Source organism: Dermacentor silvarum, chromosome 3 (genome assembly GCF_013339745.2).
Source record: "Dermacentor silvarum isolate Dsil-2018 chromosome 3, BIME_Dsil_1.4, whole genome shotgun sequence".
Taxonomy (NCBI): domain Eukaryota; kingdom Metazoa; phylum Arthropoda; class Arachnida; order Ixodida; family Ixodidae; genus Dermacentor; species Dermacentor silvarum.
The window spans coordinates 163,295,958-163,314,358 of NC_051156.1; the positions used below are offsets into that span (position 1 = coordinate 163,295,958).

General features: G+C 38.8%; 2 protein-coding genes across 2 annotated transcripts in view; one reads left to right on the plus strand and one right to left on the minus strand.

The window, feature by feature from the left end:
- Window positions 1-8,257, minus strand: part of LOC119444976 (cytochrome c1-like) — a 40,953-nt gene extending 32,696 nt beyond the window's left edge. The window contains exons 1-2 of the mRNA XM_049664826.1: window positions 8,089-8,257; window positions 1,021-1,407 (exon numbers count right to left, since the gene is read on the minus strand). Of these exons, the coding sequence (XP_049520783.1) occupies window positions 1,021-1,407; window positions 8,089-8,257 (556 nt within the window). The remainder of the gene's footprint in view (window positions 1-1,020; window positions 1,408-8,088) is intronic.
- The window catches only part of LOC119444977 (glutathione hydrolase 1 proenzyme-like), a 624,609-nt gene that overhangs the window by 503,731 nt on the left and 102,477 nt on the right, over window positions 1-18,401 (plus strand). The gene's annotated exons all lie outside the window — the stretch shown is intronic.

Below are 18,401 nucleotides of genomic sequence, written 5' to 3' on the forward strand. Positions count from 1 at the left end.
TACCCGAGCGCTCCAGATAAATATGTCCGAGTAACCCCCTCCCCTGCAAGCAAGCGGAGAGTATGTAACGTCATCATTGAAATGATTCCCTTTTTAAGTACGGTTGCGATAAACGACTCTCAGGGATAATACAGCGTTTCCGATAAGTCAACGCTTAAGAGCACAAGCACCGAGAGTCCTTCGTTTTTATCGGTAATATATCATATTGCACATATTATTTCTAACGCATGAGTCTAAGTGCATCCCCGACCACGCTTCCAAGAACTTTTATCATATCTCACTTTCCTAGAAGCACCGTATCATATGTATACCGAACACCGTTTGCAAATGCAGTACATTTTTCCTGCCGCGCTCCTTAAAAGCACAACACAGCATTCTTATACGCGCTCCGATAAAAAAAGACCTACGCACACAATACGACGTATCTCAGTTAAATGGTGTCACGCACGAGGAGATTATCCACAATTTCACGATGAAAGAAGTACAGAAAAATTTTCATTAGCACGTGACCCCTTGGAATATATGTTAAAGGAATTCAAGAAATTAGAAGAATTGCATGTGCGCGTTCCAAATTATGCGTTATTTGAACTCGCTAAGAAAAATAATATCAATATTGTCGATGCAATAGTCCAATAATCAAATTTGTAATAACAACGCTATTATTAAATATCATATCTAGTGTTTCTAATTTTGAGCTCGGTATTTTTTGAGCTCGGTGGTACTGGCACAAAAGGCCGTTTTTCCAAGACTAATAATAATCTTGAAACGTCACTTAGTACCATATCTGGTATTTTTCGTGCAGAACATAGTCCTCATGAGTAACAGATGTCATCGCCATTAGTTTACCGGTGCTGTCCAATGGGCGATGTACAGTTATATCAGCTGGAGGTATTCCTTCAATATCACTGTCATTACAGTGTAAATTTCTATTCCACTTGGCGTTATGAAAAGAAGCATACATAATTTTTTTACTGGGTGGATTATCGTTATCACTGTCATAGTCGGTAATAGGAATGGTACTTTGTCCCTCTTGATTGACTGATCCGTGTCCCATCTCGGCAGCAGCTTGCACTCCCACATCGTTCGTTTCTTCGGCAGCAGCTTGATCTGTATCCACCTCAACGTCTTGCTCTCTTGCTTCATCGTCCGTTTCTTCGGCAGCAGCTTGCACTCCCACATCGTTCGTTTCTTCGGCAGCAGCTTGCACTCGCACATCGTCCGTTTCTTCGGCAGCAGCTTGCACTCGCACATCGTCCGTTTCTTCGGCAGCAGCTTGCACTCGCACATCGTCCGTTTCTTCGGCAGCAGCTTGATCTGGTTGATCCACCTCTTGCTCTCTTGCTTCATCATCCGTTTCTTCAACATACTCTTCTTCTTCAGTCTCTTCATCGTCTTCATCGGCAAGGTCTTCAATAATGTATTCATTCAATGATGATCAGCATTTCTTGTTTCTACATCATCTTCTTCGTCATCAGAATGAAAATACGGATATTTTGCATACTGTGTATAATATAACGCTCTATGCATGTAGCGTTTGCTTTCACACGTACGAGCAAGCTCTAATAGTAATAGATTCCTCATTTGTAACCCATTAACCGCTCTGAAATCCACCCAGAAATTCATACTATTTCCAAAGTATGTATCCAAGATATAGGTGAGCATGAATGTATTTGGCAGTTCTATATACGAAATGTCAAGTGTGTTCCATGCATGTAGAGCATGAATAAGTTGCAAACGTTAGTTATACGATCAAGAAATGTTCGATCACCTTCTGCTCGTGCTAAAGCAAGCACTATGTCAGTTTCATATTGTTCTTTGATTGTATCTTCATCTGCTTCATTTCTCTTTCTCTTATTCGTTCGTTCCTTACTGGCTGTAGATACAGTAAGTTCTCCACTTCTCTTTCTCTTATTCGTGTCATCCTTTCCAGTATCATCATATATATCAGTACCAGTGCTGGTTGCAGATATAGCAGCTTCTTCACTTCTCTCTTTCTCGGCTGATAACATGAGAGTGTGTTCGTGAAAGCAAGGAAACTTGATGTCCATTCCTGAACATTCGTATGCGTGTGCAGCGAATTTTACCTGTGAAGCTACGTTCTCGATTATTCTATTTGGTTGCAGCAATGTATACATTTCCATCGGTGCTTTGTTTATGGAGTTTGCAATGTACCATAAAATAGGTGATAAACAATATATGCTATACTTGCGCATATTGATACAGTTATAGTCCACAAACTGTAGTACGTGGGGGGTATACTCTTTCTTATTATGACTGTATATATACATAATTCCGTCAATAAGAATCATTTCTCGAATACAGATGCCAATGTTTATGGTCACTAAAAATGGTATTTGGATGTTTAAATGTTCAGCTTGATCGATACGTTTTTCATGGATTACTTCCGTGTAATAAGTCTTATGGAGCAAATTCACTGTTTTTACGTTTCTGCATTGATACGGACTTTCGTATGTCACATTCGAATGAGGAATTGAATATATAGTATCATCTTTCGAATCTGTGTCCGACATAAACACATGTAGCAGTGTAGAAGGCTGATATTCGGGGTCTATGCAAGACCAATGATATATATATAATTTCTTAGATCTAACATATCCAAAACATTGTAATCTTAGCGTATTCATAATATCTACATCCAGTCTAATGTCTACACGATTTTCGCGATTTTCCATGTTCTTTATAAAACTAGCAATTACATTTGATGTTACATGATGGTGATTAGGAAACCGCACGTGATCCGCGCATGTGTCTACACAAAAATGATGATATGCTTTATAAAGTTCATCACATGTATACAGATCCATTACATCCATGATGTGTTCAGGTGGATTTGACCAATGCATTGGTGAATATGTCTTATTTAAAATATTAACATCTGGAGTGGGCATTTCAGTATCAATCCATTGAAAAAGTACTATACTGGACACTTTTAGATGTCTTAGTGCTTTAAGCATTTCAATTACAAATCTTTGTTAGGAGCTACTGTACGAGATAAATCAAGTCTGAAACATGTTTGCTGTTTGTTGTCCTCATTGATTCTATTAATTAAAGAACCTAGCCGATTATATCTTGCCTTGCACACGTATCGAATGTTTAGCAGGAATGGTTGGCATGGGTTAGCAACGAATGCATGTTCCAATTTCGTTCCATCAAGTAGCGTCACATACAACTCCTTTAGACGAGATGCGTTATTTAACGCATATAACATTGCAGTTGCTTGGTAGTTATGCTCAAAAGCAATTCCATCCAAGTCGATGCACGTTAGGCGAGAAGCGATTGCAGGTGCCAGTGATACTTGGAAAAAAAAAATCGCTCATGACCACAGGAGATTGAATCCAAAGCTTCTGAAGGTTGTCGAACGTTGCAATCAAGCAGGGTAGTCGTCCGTTTGAGTCGATACATTGCACAAACAGTTCCTTGATGTTATTGGAGGTTTGAATCTTGCCGAATTCTTCTATTGCACTAGATGAGAGCAAGTACGGAGTTACGTCCATCGATGAGATGCAGCATTTACTGTGATTAGTAATCACGGTAGTCAAGCAATGCAGTCCATCGTCCATGTAACGATGATAATGTAATTCATTGGTGGCTATTATATAAGGAGCAGCAATACTTTTCAGCCTACCTCTACACAGCTTCAAGCCTACACTTAATAAAAGTCTTTTCACGAGAGTCGCTTCATACACCTCTTTGCATGTGAGCGACATCATGCTTTTGGTGCTGACGAGCAAGTATGATGACGAGCCTATATACAGTGCCGTACAACGTGCATGACGTCAGCAGGGAGTCGACGTAAAGTATTATCTTGCTTAAAAAAGAAGGGATAAGTTATGATAGCTGATAGCAGACGTTAAGTGTCACATGTGATAACGAAAAGATACCATTATTGTCATTGTAGGACAATGCACCACCTCAATAATAGATATATGCTGTCCACAAATGATTTAACATCTGTACGCATTCTCTACGAAACTGCGTTTAGCAATACCATTCTGGAGGCATTTTTTTAGTGTAATGGCTGTTCTCGTGCACAAAGCCTTTCTTTCTATGTGTTTTATAATGCTGTTCTCGTATTATAAAGTACGTCTTTGTTTAGTAATGTTGTCAACAGGCATAAATTTTAACATAGTGTATTTTTTTTTCATTTTTTATTAGTAATGATGGTAATATATAGAATGAAAGGGGTGGAGCGGGCACTCTTATCTTATCAGTAGGTAGATAAGATGTATCTTGATTACGTTATCGGCCTATTAGAAAGATGGAAGGTTCCTACGTGGCTGCAGTCATCGCCTTCATGTGAGATGGTACTAGAGAAAAAAGAAGACGAAGAATGTCGATCACACACTTCAAAAGATCCATGGGACAAACAACAGAGGATATCGTGTATGGAATATTACGACGTTTCAGGAAGGTATCTGCTGGAAGAAATTATAAGCAAGAAGTTATCTGTAGACACTAGGAATTGGTATGTGGAGCAATTATGCCGACAATATCCAAATCTGCAACCGAAAGTGATTGCCGATCATGTGTATTTTGTGACTTCAAACAGCAAGCAAGTGCCCGCATCAGAAAGTGATGGAATTAATGATGCTGATGTGAGTGGTAATAATACAGCAACAACGGATTCTGCAATTTCATACCACTATCGTGTTTTAAACAAATATATGGGAAACAGGATTGCTCAAGTTACCGAAGATTTGATGTTAAAATCAACTCGAGATTCCAGTAGTATCTATGTCACGGACTCTGAACTTGTTCCAATAGATGCTAAAAATTGGTATGTATATTCCATGGATAATTTATCCGATGTGATTCGTATGATATTTCAGAATGAAAGCATAGCGACTGGAGATCTCAATAATGAGTTTTGCTCGTGCCATATAAAATCAGATGGTACGTACAAGACTTATAATGTCCACACTGTTATGCAACTAAAACGTTTAATACGAATGATGAAACCAAAGTGGTGGTGGGGTGAACACGAAAAGGTGATTGGGATATATGTGGATTTCACATACGCCAACAACTCATATGGTCATAGGAATAACTACCAATATATAACTACGCAAGATGGGCATATAAATTTTGATAGTACATGTAAGATTGTATATGAAGTTGAAATGAAATATGGCACCTCCATACTCAAGAGGCTTGTGGACTGATCGACTAATTGGTATTAGGTATCTTGTGGACGTTATTGTCAATGAGTGGTTCATATTTCCAACACCATCGCCTGTGGCTACAAATGTTGATCAATCACAGCATCAGCATCAGACGCCAGGATCACAGACTGTATCGATACATAACACTATACCATCATCAGACTCTACAGACGATGATCTATTAAGAGCATTGATGGAAAGCGATGAAGATGCAGAGGATAATGAAGATGATGAGAATAATGCAAAAGAGTGTGAGGAGAATTATGAAGAAGATAAAGAAGATGAAGAGGAAGATGAATATGAAGATGAAGAAATCAATGCAGATACATACAGAGAAGAATTACAACACCAACAATATCAAAGTATATGGATGATGTTGCGCAGAGGAATAGAGAAGGCTACAATGAAATATTTTGACATGTTTATTTCATCCGATAGCACTCCTTCGTCATTACTTTCATCTCTCAATGTTGACCCACCACATATGGTGAATCAAGTAGTTACCCAGGGTGTGGTGATTTCTATGTTGTCCGATAATGCATGTATAATCGGATTAGATTCCAATATGGCTGTAGATTCGAATTATGTCACGTGCTGCGTTGCCACTCGTTCATTTACATGTGATAGAGAACTGCTAGTTGGAGTGTTGAATGAGTGTATATTTAGCACTATTCATCCTAATTTGGAACTTATGGATCGATATACCATGACTAAAAGAGAATATAAGGTTATTGCACATATGATTAGATTTGCTTATGAAGCTTACGTTGGAATGATTAAAAGATTGAAGTGTGTGCACGTTCCATACACGATTCCATCTAGCGACATGCCGTTTGTGAATGCAGTTCTGCAGAACGTTACTCCAAACAGCATATACAGAAAGCGCTTTGACGGTACCCGTGTTACTACATACAGTAGACGTGCTAGAATAGTATGGTTCAATTTTGTTGCATCATGCAGTCCTATAGTGCTAGTTGATCACGCAAATAGTGGTAACGTATATTACTTTTTCAAAACATCTGCCCCTTACATAAACACATTTGTAACATATGCATTACCTTCTCAACATAGCCGTTTATTTATAGACAAGGAACTGGTGGTTGATACAGGACATACCTTTCGTGATTTTCTGAACTTAATAATTAAGCAAGTATCCGTGGTAACACGTCGCAACAAGAGCGTGGGTTGTATAACCGATACACCAGCATCATATCAGAAAATACATTTTGTTTTCTGGGAAGGTAAAGGAATGAGCATAAATGACCAGTTTGGTGCTGCGTTTGAGAAAGCCATTAAAGTACCCAGTTTATACCCAAAAGAAGTTCATGTAGCACCGACATACGTCATTGTGGATGTTAATGATCCAGGGCGAATGTTATACGATAGCAGAGTACGCTACAGCGTGGATAAGCCACCTAGTGGTTACAATCGTACGTATACGATGACTGTTGAAAATTGGTGGACGAAAACTAACGCATATCTTGGCAATTACTACACTGCAAATGAATTGGTCTATTTTGGAGGTAGTGCAAAGAAAAATTTAGATTCACGAACACCGACCTCCACCGTGACCACAACCGTGTACATATACATTTCTACTCAATATAGTGCCCACTGTTTCGAGGCAGTCTCTGTAGTGGGTGCAGGGAGAAAGTTGGCGCTCCACACGTTAAAAAAACAAAAAACCACAACTTCCACTCACTCGATACAAGTTACTATTATGGTGGAAAGGGTGGTAGAGTGTATCAAAATTATGATGATCTCATTCAAGACAGACTAGGATGGGCAGCAGCCACTCATCATGCACCAAGTAACCAATGGACTAAGGATGCAATTCTACATGCAATACCACATGACGATTGTATGGTTTTTGATGGAGTATGTACTGACGTGTATGTAAACAATGTGGTACCAATACCTTTTGAAACACTCGTGTTTTTAAAATGTATTTGCAGTGGAAGAAAGCCAGACGACAGCGAGCGAGCATGTATGATCGGACTCAGAACCTACGTGGATCATTTCTTAGGCATCAAAGAGCAACAAGACCCTCGTATATTAAATGGTATAGGGACTATTGTGGCTCGTAATATTTTAGATGGAGATCAAATAATTAAAGCCATCACCAGCATTAATCCATATGCATCCAGAGATGAGCAATGGCAGTTTATAAAGGATAATGCTGGAAATAATGTTCGTTTGTTAAACAATTTGGATTCGTTGCTGCTCAGTTGTCGCAGTACATCATCTTCGAATGATGCAATTTTGAATGAAGATCCATGGTTCACTACAACTGCAATTAAAGAAGAAGAGAAAGAAGACGAAAACTAAAGAATAAAGAGGTAGTAAAATAACACGAAATAAACGATATTGCTTTAATCACATATTATTCTTTATTAATATGTAACAATTACATCAGTGTTTTATTTTATGTGAACCTTCACTGGCAACATTTGGTAATTATTATTATAATATGCAGAAGAGATATACGTTATAATTTCCATTATAAGTGTTGTGAATGTTCTAACGCTATCTCCAATGTCAACACTTGTTGCAGGAGCATCGTCTTTCATTGTTTCAAATACACTTGATGATTTCTCTAATGAAGAAACAACTGAAGACAGTATGTACTTGTCCCCTTCTAGCATCATCTCGGTCACTGTAGATCCAAGAATCCCAATGCGGACTGTGATGATGGCAACATTTTGGTCTCTTTCTGGAAAAAAATAGAAATAATTTTTACTATTGTTTGGTGATAAAGTAAGCATTAAAAATTTTACCTATTTCTAATAAAGAAAGCATCTGTAGTTCTATTGTCATAATCCCTAACTATCTGTACACGATTCATTTTTAGTACTGAATACACGCAACATTTACTTTTTCAATAAATAAAATTATTGGTTCTTACCTGAAGTATTGAGGATCTTGAGCACTGATAGTAATTTTCGCATCTTGGTATTACTTAATGCCGATGGTGGGCGTTGCAGTGGAGAGTTGCGCATATGCAGGATCTTCTTCAGATTGAGGAAAGGGTCTTGCCGTACATAAAGCAATTTCAGGCAGTCTCTTGAGCACATGTTGAGTAAAATGGCATAAACATTTCGAGAGATATGTTCACATGGCATCTGGTCAATAATCACAGTATTGACACACTTGCACCGTTTTCCAATTAATGAAAGTGTGTTCATGGAAGACACCAGACTCTCCATTGAAGTGCTTGAACACCAGCCATCCACTAGAATTTCCTTCACAAGAAGTCCATAGTGCTTAAGGAAAATATACATTGCAACACCAGCAACTCGCTCCATCTTCTTGCTACATACACTCAATGGTCGATTGACTAAATACAGCTTGATTATCGGTTCCAAACGAATCATATCTATATCCATCCAGTCGACCTGTACGCTTACGTACATTAGGATTTGATTCCAAATGGGTAAACTACTTCTACTCGCATACGGACATAAATGTGGTATTTCTTCACATCCTTGAACAACAACTTCTCCAAAAACATATTGGTAATACATGGTTTCATATAATGATAAACTTGATAAAAGTTCTGACACTGAATTCAACTGTGGCTCCAACAGTCTAATCTCACGACATAAATCAGTTAGGAGTTCTAACTCGACCACCTCTCTGTGCCGTTGTTCTCTCGGCATCTTATTGTCGTGCAAGTGACGACAATGAGCAGCCCAGCCACACGATACCCGAGCGCTCCAGATAAATATGTCCGAGTAACCCCCTCCCCTGCAAGCAAGCGGAGAGTATGTAACGTCATCATTGAAATGATTCCCTTTTTAAGTACGGTTGCGATAAACGACTCTCAGGGATAATACAGCGTTTCCGATAAGTCAACGCTTAAGAGCACAAGCACCGAGAGTCCTTCGTTTTTATCGGTAATATATCATATTGTACATATTATTTCTAACGCATGAGTCTAAGTGCATCCCCGACCACGCTTCCAAGAACTTTTATCATATCTCACTTTCCTAGAAGCACCGTATCATATGTATACCGAACACCGTTTGCAAATGCAGTACATTTTTCCTGCCGCGCTCCTTAAAAGCACAACACAGCATTCTTATACGCGCTCCGATAAAAAAAGACCTACGCACACATTCACTGACACCACACACGCTCCTTGATAAAACAAAGCACTTATGCACATGTATGCACAGTATTAGATATCACCACTTGCACTCCTCATGAAACTAGAAAGAAAAATTCCGCGCTGATGCGGCACAGATGGGCCTATATAATATCGTCTTTCTCTCGTAAACCCGCTAACGCGGCACAGATGTGCCTATATAATATCGTCTTTGCTCTCTTCCATGCATGCTTCTTCCAAATCGGAAACCGTGAAGTGTTGTATCCACTGCTACCAGCAACCAAGGTTCTTCCATCCGCTGTTGCTAGTCGACAATACTCTCAGTCAAGATGCAACGTACCAGCATGCTACACGGTGTTTCAGAAGCACTCGTGAAGGCGAGTAATCTTCCTGAAGAAATGATTGCTACAGCACAAGACGTTCTTGGACCAAGTGCCATGGAGGATTTAGAATTTGGTACACGAATGGTGAGCCTATTGTCATATTTGACAAACTACAACACATGTAATGCTACCAGTCTACACGAACTTACAATGCAATATGGAAGAGCATACCACAAGTTACGTGCTGAGATGGCAAGCATCCCATGTATGCCATTACTTGAAATCCAAAAGACTGCTGTTGATTTGACAAAACAGCATCTCCAATTTTGGAACAAACGTTTCACAAGTTTTTTAGTATTTATTAATCCAACGACCGGCTTAACATTGAAAATAAGCGCGCTACCCAGAGTGTGTTTTGGCAATTGTTTTGACAAACGAAATTCTTATTTGCATAGTAGTTCCTTTGATTTTCTTGCGTTTTTGTATATACACGGACAGCGCATAAAAACAATCCACTCATCTGTAAGTGGTATATTTCCTGAGATAACAGAGCATAAGTCGTGCATAATGGATACTGTTAAAGCAGCACTGCAAACCTATTGTGTTAATACAGATACTGTTATGTTTAAATACCGTATGCCTTGGTTTTTAGATTGCTTACGTATTAAGCGGGTTATGGGCATGCAGGATTCAGTATTGGCCCAATTATACAGTGAAGATTCCACATTGAACACTGCATCAAACACTACACTATCACATGAACCTTATCAACGTTTCAAATTGTTTGATGCCTTTATGCATTTACTTTCATTAAATGCTGAAGTACTTACAAGAATTGACATAGTTATTTCAGAAGACAATGTCTTGCTTTTGTTATGTAACAGTACTGGTCTTGCTGCATGCAAGTCCTTAAAAAGTCTAACACTCATGTTTATGTTCATGCAATTTTCGGTATGGACAATGATACAGTCAGTTGGAAATATGTATCGCTGTTTTTTTATGACTAAATTAATGGAAAAAATACCGAGCTCAAAATTAGAAACACTAGATATGATATTTAATAATAGCGTTGTTATTACAAAATTTGATTATTGGACTATTGCATCGAAATTAAATCCTGAAACAATACGACGTATCTCAGTTAAATGGTGTCACGCACGAGGAGATTATCCACAATTTCACGATGAAAGAAGTACAGAAAAATTTTCATTAGCACGTGACCCCTTGGAATATATGTTAAAGGAATTCAAGAAATTAGAAGAATTGCATGTGCGCGTTCCAAATTATGCGTTATTTGAACTCGCTAAGAAAAATAATATCAATATTGTCGATGCAATAGTCCAATAATCAAATTTTGTAATAACAACGCTATTATTAAATATCATATCTAGTGTTTCTAATTTTGAGCTCGGTATTTTTTGAGCTCGGTGGTACTGGCACAAAAGGCCGTTTTTCCAAGACTAATAATAATCTTGAAACGTCACTTAGTACCATATCTGGTATTTTTTCGTGCAGAACATAGTCCTCATGAGTAACAGATGTCATCGCCATTAGTTTACCGGTGCTGTCCAATGGGCGATGTACAGTTATATCAGCTGGAGGTATTCCTTCAATATCACTGTCATTACAGTGTAAATTTCTATTCCACTTGGCGTTATGAAAAGAAGCATACATAATTTTTTTACTGGGTGGATTATCGTTATCACTGTCATAGTCGGTAATAGGAATGGTACTTTGTCCCTCTTGATTGACTGATCCGTGTCCCATCTCGGCAGCAGCTTGCACTCCCACATCGTTCGTTTCTTCGGCAGCAGCTTGATCTGTATCCACCTCAACGTCTTGCTCTCTTGCTTCATCGTCCGTTTCTTCGGCAGCAGCTTGCACTCCCACATCGTTCGTTTCTTCGGCAGCAGCTTGCACTCGCACATCGTCCGTTTCTTCGGCAGCAGCTTGCACTCGCACATCGTCCGTTTCTTCAGCAGCAGCTTGCACTCGCACATCGTCCGTTTCTTCGGCAGCAGCTTGATCTGGTTGATCCACCTCTTGCTCTCTTGCTTCATCATCCGTTTCTTCAACATACTCTTCTTCTTCAGTCTCTTCATCGTCTTCATCGGCAAGGTCTTCAATAATGTATTCATTCAATGAATGATCAGCATTTCTTGTTTCTACATCATCTTCTTCGTCATCAGAATGAAAATACGGATATTTTGCATACTGTGTATAATATAACGCTCTATGCATGTAGCGTTTGCTTTCACACGTACGAGCAAGCTCTAATAGTAATAGATTCCTCATTTGTAACCCATTAACCGCTCTGAAATCCACCCAGAAATTCATACTATTTCCAAAGTATGTATCCAAGATATAGGTGAGCATGAATGTATTTGGCAGTTCTATATAACGAAATGTCAAGTGTGTTCCATGCATGTAGAGCATGAATAAGTTGCAAACGTTAGTTATACGATCAAGAAATGTTCGATCACCTTCTGCTCGTGCTAAAGCAAGCACTATGTCAGTTTCATATTGTTCTTTGATTGTATCTTCATCTGCTTCATTTCTCTTTCTCTTATTCGTTCGTTCCTTACTGGCTGTAGATAAAGTAAGTTCTCCACTTCTCTTTCTCTTATTCGTGTCATCCTTTCCAGTATCATCATATATATCAGTACCAGTGCTGGTTGCAGATATAGCAGCTTCTTCACTTCTCTCTTTCTCGGCTGATAACATGAGAGTGTGTTCGTGAAAGCAAGGAAACTTGATGTCCATTCCTGAACATTCGTATGCGTGTGCAGCGAATTTTACCTGTGAAGCTACGTTCTCGATTATTCTATTTGGTTGCAGCAATGTATACATTTCCATCGGTGCTTTGTTTATGGAGTTTGCAATGTACCATAAAATAGGTGATAAACAATATATGCTATACTTGCGCATATTGATACAGTTATAGTCCACAAACTGTAGTACGTGGGGGGTATACTCTTTCTTATTATGACTGTATATATACATAATTCCGTCAATAAGAATCATTTCTCGAATACAGATGCCAATGTTTATGGTCACTAAAAATGGTATTTGGATGTTTAAATGTTCAGCTTGATCGATACGTTTTTCATGGATTACTTCCGTGTAATAAGTCTTATGGAGCAAATTCACTGTTTTTACGTTTCTGCATTGATACGGACTTTCGTATGTCACATTCGAATGAGGAATTGAATATATAGTATCATCTTTCGAATCTGTGTCCGACATAAACACATGTAGCAGTGTAGAAGGCTGATATTCGGGGTCTATGCAAGACCAATGATATATATATAATTTCTTAGATCTAACATATCCAAAACATTGTAATCTTAGCGTATTCATAATATCTACATCCAGTCTAATGTCTACACGATTTTCGCGATTTTCCATGTTCTTTATAAAACTAGCAATTACATTTGATGTTACATGATGGTGATTAGGAAACCGCACGTGATCCGCGCATGTGTCTACACAAAAATGATGATATGCTTTATAAAGTTCATCACATGTATACAGATCCATTACATCCATGATGTGTTCAGGTGGATTTGACCAATGCATTGGTGAATATGTCTTATTTAAAATATTAACATCTGGAGTGGGCATTTCAGTATCAATCCATTGAAAAAGTACTATACTGGACACTTTTAGATGTCTTAGTGCTTTAAGCGTTTCAATTACAAATTCTTTGTTAGGAGCTACTGTACGAGATAAATCAAGTCTGAAACATGTTTGCTGTTTGTTGTCCTCATTGATTCTATTAATTAAAGAACCTAGCCGATTATATCTTGCCTTGCACACGTATCGAATGTTTAGCAGGAATGGTTGGCATGGGTTAGCAACGAATGCATGTTCCAATTTCGTTCCATCAAGTAGCGTCACATACAACTCCTTTAGACGAGATGCGTTATTTAACGCATATAACATTGCAGTTGCTTGGTAGTTATGCTCAAAAGCAATTCCATCCAAGTCGATGCACGTTAGGCGAGAAGCGATTGCAGGTGCCAGTGATACTTGGAAAAAAAAATCGCTCACGACCACAGGAGATTGAATCCAAAGCTTCTGAAGGTTGTCGAACGTTGCAATCAAGCAGGGTAGTCGTCCGTTTGAGTCGATACATTGCACAAACAGTTCCTTGATGTTATTGGAGGTTTGAATCTTGCCGAATTCTTCTATTGCACTAGATGAGAGCAAGTACGGAGTTACGTCCATCGATGAGATGCAGCATTTACTGTGATTAGTAATCACGGTAGTCAAGCAATGCAGTCCATCGTCCATGTAACGATGATAATGTAATTCATTGGTGGCTATTATATAAGGAGCAGCAATACTTTTCAGCCTACCTCTACACAGCTTCAAGCCTACACTTAATAAAAGTCTTTTCACGAGAGTCGCTTCATACACCTCTTTGCATGTGAGCGACATCATGCTTTTGGTGCTGACGAGCAAGTATGATGACGAGCCTATATACAGTGCCGTACAACGTGCATGACGTCAGCAGGGAGTCGACGTAAAGTATTATCTTGCTTAAAAAAGAAGGGATAAGTTATGATAGCTGATAGCAGACGTTAAGTGTCACATGTGATAACGAAAAGATACCATTGACCACAACCGTGTACATATACATTTCTACTCAATATAGTGCCCACTGTTTCGAGGCAGTCTCTGTAGTGGGTGCAGGGAGAAAGTTGGCGCTCCACACGTTAAAAAAACAAAAAACCACAAACTTCCACTCACTCGATACAAGTTACTATTATGGTGGAAAGGGTGGTAGAGTGTATCAAAATTATGATGATCTCATTCAAGACAGACTAGGATGGGCAGCAGCCACTCATCATGCACCAAGTAACCAATGGACTAAGGATGCAATTCTACATGCAATACCACATGACGATTGTATGGTTTTTGATGGAGTATGTACTGACGTGTATGTAAACAATGTGGTACCAATACCTTTTGAAACACTCGTGTTTTTAAAATGTATTTGCAGTGGAAGAAAGCCAGACGACAGCGAGCGAGCATGTATGATCGGACTCAGAACCTACGTGGATCATTTCTTAGGCATCAAAGAGCAACAAGACCCTCGTATATTAAATGGTATAGGGACTATTGTGGCTCGTAATATTTTAGATGGAGATCAAATAATTAAAGCCATCACCAGCATTAATCCATATGCATCCAGAGATGAGCAATGGCAGTTTATAAAGGATAATGCTGGAAATAATGTTCGTTTGTTAAACAATTTGGATTCGTTGCTGCTCAGTTGTCGCAGTACATCATCTTCGAATGATGCAATTTTGAATGAAGATCCATGGTTCACTACAACTGCAATTAAAGAAGAAGAGAAAGAAGACGAAAACTAAAGAATAAAGAGGTAGTAAAATAACACGAAATAAACGATATTGCTTTAATCACATATTATTCTTTATTAATATGTAACAATTACATCAGTGTTTTATTTTATGTGAACCTTCACTGGTAACATTTGGTAATTATTATTATAATATGCAGAAGAGATATACGTTATAATTTCCATTATAAGTGTTGTGAATGTTCTAACGCTATCTCCAATGTCAACACTTGTTGCAGGAGCATCGTCTTTCATTGTTTCAAATACACTTGATGATTTCTCTAATGAAGAAACAACTGAAGACAGTATGTACTTGTCCCCTTCTAGCATCATCTCGGTCACTGTAGATCCAAGAATCCCAATGCGGACTGTGATGATGGCAACATTTTGGTCTCTTTCTGGAGAAAAATAGAAATAATTTTTACTATTGTTTGGTGATAAAGTAAGCATTAAAAATTTTACCTATTTCTAATAAAGAAAGCATCTGTAGTTCTATTGTCATAATCCCTAACTATCTGTACACGATTCATTTTTAGTACTGAATACACGCAACATTTACTTTTTCAATAAATAAAATTATTGGTTCTTACCTGAAGTATTGAGGATCTTGAGCACTGATAGTAATTTTCGCATCTTGGTATTACTTAATGCCGATGGTGGGCGTTGCAGTGGAGAGTTGCGCATATGCAGGATCTTCTTCAGATTGAGGAAAGGGTCTTGCCGTACATAAAGCAATTTCAGGCAGTCTCTTGAGCACATGTTGAGTAAAATGGCATAAACATTTCGAGAGATATGTTCACGTGGCATCTGGTCAATAATCACAGTATTGACACACTTGCACCGTTTTCCAATTAATGAAAGTGTGTTCATGGAAGACACCAGACTCTCCATTGAAGTGCTTGAACACCAGCCATCCACTAGAATTTCCTTCACAAGAAGTCCATAGTGCTTAAGGAAAATATACATTGCAACACCAGCAACTCGCTCCATCTTCTTGCTACATACACTCAATGGTCGATTGACTAAATACAGCTTGATTATCGGTTCCAAACGAATCATATCTATATCCATCCAGTCGACCTGTACGCTTACGTACATTAGGATTTGATTCCAAATGGGTAAACTACTTCTACTCGCATACGGACATAAATGTGGTATTTCTTCACATCCTTGAACAACAACTTCTCCAAAAACATATTGGTAATACATGGTTTCATATAATGATAAACTTGATAAAAGTTCTGACACTGAATTCAACTGTGGCTCCAACAGTCTAATCTCACGACATAAATCAGTTAGGAGTTCTAACTCGACCACCTCTCTGTGCCGTTGTTCTCTCGGCATCTTATTGTCGTGCAAGTGACGACAATGAGCAGCCCAGCCACACGATACCCGAGCGCTCCAGATAAATATGTCCGAGTAACCCCCTCCCCTGCAAGCAAGCGGAGAGTATGTAACGTCATCATTGAAATGATTCCCTTTTTAAGTACGGTTGCGATAAACGACTCTCAGGGATAATACAGCGTTTCCGATAAGTCAACGCTTAAGAGCACAAGCACCGAGAGTCCTTCGTTTTTATCGGTAATATATCATATTGCACATATTATTTCTAACGCATGAGTCTAAGTGCATCCCCGACCACGCTTCCAAGAACTTTTATCATATCTCACTTTCCTAGAAGCACCGTATCATATGTATACCGAACACCGTTTGCAAATGCAGTACATTTTTCCTGCCGCGCTCCTTAAAAGCACAACACAGCATTCTTATACGCGCTCCGATAAAAAAAGACCTACGCACACAATACGACGTATCTCAGTTAAATGGTGTCACGCACGAGGAGATTATCCACAATTTCACGATGAAAGAAGTACAGAAAAATTTTCATTAGCACGTGACCCCTTGGAATATATGTTAAAGGAATTCAAGAAATTAGAAGAATTGCATGTGCGCGTTCCAAATTATGCGTTATTTGAACTCGCTAAGAAAAATAATATCAATATTGTCGATGCAATAGTCCAATAATCAAATTTTGTAATAACAACGCTATTATTAAATATCATATCTAGTGTTTCTAATTTTGAGCTCGGTATTTTTTGAGCTCGGTGGTACTGGCACAAAAGGCCGTTTTTCTAAGACTAATAATAATCTTGAAACGTCACTTAGTACCATATCTGGTATTTTTTCGTGCAGAACATAGTCCTCATGAGTAACAGATGTCATCGCCATTAGTTTACCGGTGCTGTCCAATGGGCGATGTACAGTTATATCAGCTGGAGGTATTCCTTCAATATCACTGTCATTACAGTGTAAATTTCTATTCCACTTGGCGTTATGAAAAGAAGCATACATAATTTTTTTACTGGGTGGATTATCGTTATCACTGTCATAGTCGGTAATAGGAATGGTACTTTGTCCCTCTTGATTGACTGATCCGTGTCCCATCTCGGCAGCAGCTTGCACTCCCACATCGTTCGTTTCTTCGGCAGCAGCTTGATCTGTATCCACCTCAACGTCTTGCTCTCTTGCTTCATCGTCCGTTTCTTCGGCAGCAGCTTGCACTCCCACATCGTTCGTTTCTTCGGCAGCAGCTTGCACTCGCACATCGTCCGTTTCTTCGGCAGCAGCTTGCACTCGCACATCGTCCGTTTCTTCGGCAGCAGCTTGCACTCGCACATCGTCCGTTTCTTCGGCAGCAGCTTGATCTGGTTGATCCACCTCTTGCTCTCTTGCTTCATCATCCGTTTCTTCAACATACTCTTCTTCTTCAGTCTCTTCATCGTCTTCATCGGCAAGGTCTTCAATAATGTATTCATTCAATGAATGATCAGCATTTCTTGTTTCTACATCATCTTCTTCGTCATCATAATGAAAATACGGATATTTTGCATACTGTGTATAATATAACGCTCTATGCATGTAGCGTTTGCTTTCACACGTACGAGCAAGCTCTAATAGTAATAGATTCCTCATTTGTAACCCATTAACCGCTCTGAAATCCACCCAGAAATTCATACTATTTCCAAAGTATGTATCCAAGATATAGGTGAGCATGAATGTATTTGGCAGTTCTATATAACGAAATGTCAAGTGTGTTCCATGCATGTAGAGCATGAATAAGTTGCAAACGTTAGTTATACGATCAAGAAATGTTCGATCACCTTCTGCTCGTGCTAAAGCAAGCACTATGTCAGTTTCATATTGTTCTTTGATTGTATCTTCATCTGCTTCATTTCTCTTTCTCTTATTCGTTCGTTCCTTACTGGCTGTAGATACAGTAAGTTCTCCACTTCTCTTTCTCTTATTCGTGTCATCCTTTCCAGTATCATCATATATATCAGTACCAGTGCTGGTTGCAGATATAGCAGCTTCTTCACTTCTCTCTTTCTCGGCTGATAACATGAGAGTGTGTTCGTGAA